The sequence below is a fragment of the Nannospalax galili genome, unplaced genomic scaffold, assembly GCF_000622305.1.
Source record: "Nannospalax galili isolate Female #2095 unplaced genomic scaffold, S.galili_v1.0 scaffold5238, whole genome shotgun sequence".
Taxonomy (NCBI): domain Eukaryota; kingdom Metazoa; phylum Chordata; class Mammalia; order Rodentia; family Spalacidae; genus Nannospalax; species Nannospalax galili.
The window spans coordinates 20,554-27,298 of NW_008340934.1; the positions used below are offsets into that span (position 1 = coordinate 20,554).

The window sequence follows — 6,745 nt, forward strand, 5'->3', positions numbered from 1 at the left end:
GACTTTGCTTTTCACATGGCATATGGTTGGGAGTTGTGACTGAGGGAACACTTGCCTAGCATGCACAAGGTCCTGGGTTTGATGCCCAGCACTGAAAACCAAATAAAAACAAACATACAAAAATACAGTTCATAATTGGGCATGATGGTGCATGCCTTTAATCACAGCACTCAGGGGGCAGAGGCAGGATGAGCTCTGTGAGATCAAGGCCAGCCTGGTCAAGTTCCAGGCCAGCTGGAGCTACAGGGAGACCCTGTCACAAAAAACAAAAATACAATTCAAATAAATTACAAGGGAGTCCCTTTGCATGCTACAAAACATCCTGTGGATACCAGATGAATCAAACCCGTTCTCTGTGTGCCCATCATTGGGTGAAGCTCAGAGCTGTGGGAAGTGTGAGAAATGGAGGTACCTGTGGTGTCGACCTCTCTCTCCAGTACCCCAACTCAGGGAAGGCCTTCTCTGAAATCCAGACATTTCAGGCCCCTGGCCCACACAGGCAGCTGGCATTGCCTGGCTCTGTCACCTGGGCTTGTAGATGGACAGGTCGCAAGCATCAGCACCCAGGTTCCAGTATTGCTGTATGTCACCCCAGGGGCCTGTCGTCCCCACACAGCCTCAGTGAGGATGCTGCCCCCATGGCAGCTGTGTCCAGCAGACTGACTCAGAGCTGGGCTGCCATACAATGGCAGGGATCCCCTCAGACTGCTTCATGTAGACCCCGCTCTTGGGTTCTGGGTGGCTTGGGTGAAGCTCTGCGCAGATGAACACACACAAGACAGATTCCTGTTCCCTCTGGCCACAGTGCTGTCCTTCAGGACCCTCTGGTGGGGCCCTGAGAGGAGTCCAGTATGATCTGTAGCTGGTCCTGCCAGGTCTCAGGATAGGCTTGTTTAGAGGCTGGAAATAGCTACTCAATGACACTTTCAGGTGGGCAAAAGCTGCCTTATAGGGGCAGAAGGATGGGCACCTCTTTCAAGTCCTGTGGCACCGTCAGACAGCCATGAACTGTGGAGCCCCTCATCTGCAAAGGCCAAGACTTGCGTGAGAAGCTGTTATGGGAGTGAGATAACATTAAGGGGACAGAGTTCTAGAACTTGTACGTTGCTTCCATGAACATTCCTAGCTCAGTCTGCGGGGGTGACCACCCCCTCCATGGCTGCTGGAGAGACCGACGGGGATGTAGTAGAGCACAGAGCAGAGAGGGGAAGTGAAGCCCCAGGGGAAATGCTGTGGAGGGCATGGGGGCACTAAGTGCTGGGGACCACCAGGGCTGTCTGCGCCTGGGCACAGATATGGCTAGGGGTATGCCAAGGGACTGAGAGCCAAGGGCTGTGCGTGGGTCCCTCCATTTCAGATGTCTAGGCTGTGCCTGAGGGTGTGGAAAGAACAAATGTGCAAGGAGGAACCTTTCCAGGCTGTGGGTGGAGAAAGACCTTGGGCTGGTCAAGGTAGCTAAGATCTTTGGGCAAGATAGCAGAGAACTGGGGCCTTGCTGGGTGGGTTCTTGAGGAGGCCACCAGGCTCATGCCTCTGCTTACGTCCCCTCCCTGCCAGGTGCACCTGATGAAACCAGATGCCGTCCCCAAGGCGTGCTGTGCACCCACCAAGCTGAGTGCTACCTCTGTGCTCTACTATGACAGCAGCAACAACGTCATCCTACGCAAGCACCGCAACATGGTGGTCAAGGCCTGTGGCTGCCACTGAAACCCTGGCCACCCATCTGGCCAGGCCCATTGCCAGAGGCAGGAAACCCTCACTATCTGTCGTAGCTCAGGCATGGGCACTGGAAAGCCTTTACTTCCTCTGGCACATCCTGCTAAACTTTTTGTCCTTTCCCTAGCCCCCCATCCCCCATCCCCCACCTCCCGCCTTGGGATTCGTGGCCTATTGCCTTCCCCAAACCCCACCCCAAGCACAGGGCAGCTCAGAGCTGACTAAGTTGGCTGGGATAGCACTGAAATTCTATATGAGGGCCTGAATTGCTAAAGAATGGCTCAGAATGGTCTAAGAAGGCCCTGGAGTCTAAAACTGGCCAACCTGGCTCTTCAGCAGTCACTATGGGGGTCAGGACATTTCTGGACATAACCACACACGTCTTCAGAATGGTGTGTTACTGCACTCTTCAAATGCAGGGTCAGCTTGTTAGAAAAAGAACAATCTGGCTGGGTATGGTGGCACATGCCTTTAAGCCCAACACTTGGGAGGCAGAGGCAGAGGAATCTATGGGAGAGCGAGGTCAGCCTGGTCTACACAGTGAGTTCTAGGCTAGCTGAGGCTAGAGGGAGACTCCATCTCAAAAAGACCAAAAAACAAAAAGAAAGAAAGAAAAAAATAAATAAAAATAACAGTGTCTCACAACCTATGGTGAGGCTGGGAGGGACATTTTATGGCATGCATCCTGGACCTGCTCTTCTGGAGACGACCGTGACCCGCAGAGAAGCAAAGAACCTTGGGAGTTTCAAGTTCCTCCACCATTATTACCATGCTGACTCTTTGGGGCAGGACCCTGAGGTAAAGTAAACTCTTAGCAGGAGCAAGAGCAACAGCAGCAGTGACTGGTCCAAGCTGGCACACTGTATGTAACCACTTCATCCTGTCAACCATGACCTGCACCAGTGATCTCCCTAGGGTACACCTTGTGCTGCACCTGGACAGGCCTCTACATCCCCAGTACAGACCTGCAGACAGTCACCATCAGCCACTCAGGGGAAAGGATTTGGCTTTGCTCTTGCTCTCTGAGGAGACATCATCCCACCCAGGGCACGGAGACTGGACAGCCCTCTGGCCAGGTGTTGGGCAAAGGGAAGGAGTGTCAGCATTTGCTTATGTCTGGGAACTAAGAACAGATTGGTCACCAAGTTGGCGTCACCCTGGGGGCCCAGCAGCCCCATCTTCTTTCTGGGGCCTGTGAGTCAAAGAAAAGGCCCCTGTCCCAGGGGACTGACAGGTGGTAATTAGGCTGAGTTGGGTGGGGAGGTTTGTCCCAGCTTCCCTTTCCCGGAAACCACTGTTCTTCTTGGAGCAGCTGCTGGGAGCCAGAGTGTTTATTTGATTTCTGACTTGCTAAGCCTATAATTTACCTGCGGGAACAGAGTCTGACTGCCCAAACTGTGTCATTAAGAGCAGGTCCTGGGCCCATCCCCAGCTAGGGACACACCCAGCAGAGGTGGACCCACCCAGGTGCTCAGAGATGCACTTTTCTGGAGTTCACACTCTGTATCCTTGGGTGGGCCACAGGGAGGGCAGGCCTGGCAACAGGAGCCATGCTTCAAGACAGCAATCCCACTGCCTCAACCTGGGAGGGTTTCCTGTGTGAGCCCAGAGGAAGAGACCCTTCCAAGAACACAAAGAATGGGCCCAGACTGTCTGGAATGTAATGAGTTCCCCCAAGAGCCTCAAGCTTCAAACAAAGGCTGACAGAGATTGCACAAGACAAGAGCCTGAATGTCAAGGAAGTTGACTTGCTTAGTATCTGAAAAAGTCACCTTTCTTATCAAAGCTTACGTCTCTTGTCTGTGACATGAACACACAGGTCTTGTCAGTTGGCTTTTTGTTATTTACCCTAGACAATCAATTTAAAGCAGAAAAAGGTTTATTTTGTCTCACAGTTTCAGAGGTTTCTGTATGTGGCTAGTTGGTCCCACTGCTTTTCACTGGTGGTAAGGTAGAATATCCTCACATAGAGCAAAACAGGACAAAGCCACTCATCTCATGGTGGACAGGAAGCTGAAGAGAGGAAGAAGAGCAGCCTGAGTCCCAGGTTCTCCTTCAAGGATACTCCCCCAATGACCAGAAGCCCTCCAGCCCACATCTCCCACCAGCACCAAGCCAGGGACTAAGCTTTGCGTATATGGGCCATTGGGGGCCCAGATCTAAACTAAAGCAGTGTTCTTTCATCGCAAAAGCCTTCCAGCCAGTTCTGCCTGCCTCCTGGCCCTCTCCTCTCCAACTCAAGTGCCATGAGACTCACAGCATAACCCAGAAAATTTCTCTTCCCAGCACATCACCGGGCTTGGTCAGGGGTGCCAGGAATGTGTGCGAAATGAGGGTGCCAAGTAGGGGCACAAGAGCCCATGGTTGTTACCCACAGCAAAGCAGATATACTGTGGCCTCCCAGGGCCCAGACGTCTGGCACCTGTAGCCAGCCAGGCAGCTACTGGATGACACCAAATGGAAAGATCTTAGAGGTGCTTATGGACATACAAGGCCCTGAGGTGTCAGTGTTTTTACCAAGGCCATCTGGTTCTCTGGTTGCCTCTGGCCACCCAAAATACACATTAGAAGCAAAAATGACAGTTGCTGAAGGACCCTGAGATCAGTAAGCACCACAGAGGACATGAAGGCATGTCTGAGTGTGGGACCACTCCAAATGGGACAGAGCCCATGGACGTCTTTACAGCTGCAGAACATACCTGGATGACAGCTGGATACAGAACACTTGATGCAGAGCAGTGGGAAATGCCCCATGGAGAAACTCCCTGCAGTTCCACAGGAAAGAGGCAGAGAGCACAGGTTTGGAGTTGTGCAGAATAAACCTGGCATCAAGTCATGGCTCTGGCTTTGTGACTCTGACCCCCTGCCCAGCCCTCTGCACTGACCCTATAGAATAAGTGCTGGCTTCGACCTGCCCTTGTAAGGCACCCCCAGGCCCAGATGTGCTCATAGAGCACTCAGCACCTACCTGCCCACAGAGGTGTATGAAGTAGATGCTATCTCATTTTAAATAGACTTGGCAGTTTGGGCCCCAGCCCTCTTTCCTAGCAATACCATCTCCCAGAGTGTGCCCTGCACAACTGCTGTACTGATCTCAAAAAAAAAAAAAAAATCTCTCAGGGATGGCCCTGCACCTTGCCTGCCTATAAAATGGGCCAAACCACAGGCACAGCACTGGGGTCTCTGTTAAGAAGGTAGCAGGTGTGGCCTTCAGGAGTGGCCCTCCTGTGTCCTGAAAGTGGATATGTGCCCTCATGTGTCTAAGGGGACTTTCAAAGTTTCTCCTTGAAGATGCCTGAAATTTGACCTTTAAAAAAATATTCAGCCAGGCGTGGTGGTGCACGCATTTAATCCCAGCACTCAGGAGACAGAGGCAGGTGGATCTCTGTGAGTTTGAGGCTAGCCTGGTCTCCGTAGCGAATCCAGGCCCGCTAGGGCTACAGGGAGTCCCTGTCTCAAAAAGACCCAAAAAAATGTTTAGAATTAAAGGTGCTAGGAAGATGGTTCAGTGGTTAAGAGCACTTGCTACTCTTGCAGAGGACCCAGGTTTGGTTCTCAGCACCCACATGGCTCACAACCTTCTGTAACTAGTTCCAGGGGATCCAACACCTTCTGACCTCTACGGGCATTGCATGCCTGTGGTACACTTACATACATGCAAGCAAAATACTCATAAAATAATAAAAGCTTTTAAAAATCACATACATCGCATAGACACAGACACAAGATTAATTTATTGATTAAAGAATAGACTCCAAATCCCATAATCCTGCCACCTAGATATCCAGAGTTAATAACTCAGTCTCTTCTTAGTGCATTTACACACACACAAATACACACACACGGGTAGCTTACAAAGTTCGGATCATACTGTATACTGCTTGGTGATCTGATTTATTCAATATATAGTAGACTTTGAAATTTTCTGGTATTAAATATTTTTTGAAAACATAACTTGTACCTGCATGCAGTCCATGCCTTGATCTGTGCCTCTTCTTGCACACAGAACAGGCTGCTCAAAGGGCAGCAGTGACCTGGGCCCACTGGGCATGGTCAAAGCCTACGACCAGGAGCTCTCTCTCCCTCTGTGCCACGCCTGGCACAGTAGGCTTCTACTGAGGTGACAAGAGAAGGGAAGCCCCTTGCCTCACCTCTGAGGCTCAGGTGACCTCAAAGTACAAGGGAAGCAGGTGGGCCAGTGGAATAACCTCTGAGGAAGGTACCTGGTGGCCCCGTTCTGTTGGTCTCACTTTCTCAGGACAATCAGGGAAGTTCAGAAGATCAGTCCTATCTTCCCACCCCATTTTCATCTTTGTTTCACAGAGTTGTGCCATCACTTGTCCCAGGGGCCTCAGTCTAGCCTGCTCCACCTCCCCACATGCCCCCCTGGAGTCAGCCATTGATGAGCCCTTCACTCGATTCATATTCTCTCACAATAGCCCTCCGTAGCCAGCATTATTACCTGGACGCCTGCTGCCTGTCCTGACCACTATGACTAATTACCAGTAAGAGGGATGCTGTCTTAAGGAGCCAGGTCCCTGCTGGGCTCTAAACCAGTGGAGATGGCCCATGCCAACCAAAGGAGGGAAGAGCCCTATCTGAACGCAGAAAGTCAAGCTAGCCCTAAGGGCCTGTAGCCATCAGGGCTGAGGCCAGGCTTCTTCCCCTCCCCTGTGGGTTTATCCTGACCGTGACCCCAAAGAAGAACATAGCCTGAGGGCCAGAGAGATGGCTCAGTGGTTAAGAGGATGTGCCGCTCCTCCAGAGGTACCCACATGACAGCTCACAACCGCCCGTAACTCCACTTCCAGGGGATCGGATTCTCTTTTCTTGTCTCCACAGGCTTCGGGAGGAAGCACTAGAGGAAGCTAGGGAGCATGGGCTTAGCCTCAACACACTGGAGATGCCACGAGGGGCCTGGCTGGACAAGAACAAATAGGAGTGAGGCCAGCCTACCCCAGGTTGCCATTTCCTGGCAGAACTTGGGAGGTACAACATAAGAGCCAGCTCTGGCTTGTGTATTCCTCCC

The 6,745-nt window shown here is 51.7% G+C and overlaps 1 protein-coding gene across 1 annotated transcript in view; it reads left to right on the forward strand.

The window, feature by feature from the left end:
• The window catches only part of Bmp8a (bone morphogenetic protein 8a), a gene marked incomplete at its 5' end in the record, with an annotated part of 17,885 nt that extends 13,240 nt beyond the window's left edge, over positions 1 to 4,645 (forward strand). Inside the window, one exon of the mRNA XM_029564948.1 lies at positions 1,558 to 4,645. Within this exon, the coding sequence (XP_029420808.1) occupies positions 1,558 to 1,707 (150 nt within the window). The remainder of the gene's footprint in view (positions 1 to 1,557) is intronic.
• Positions 4,646 to 6,745: the final 2,100 nt, after the last annotated feature.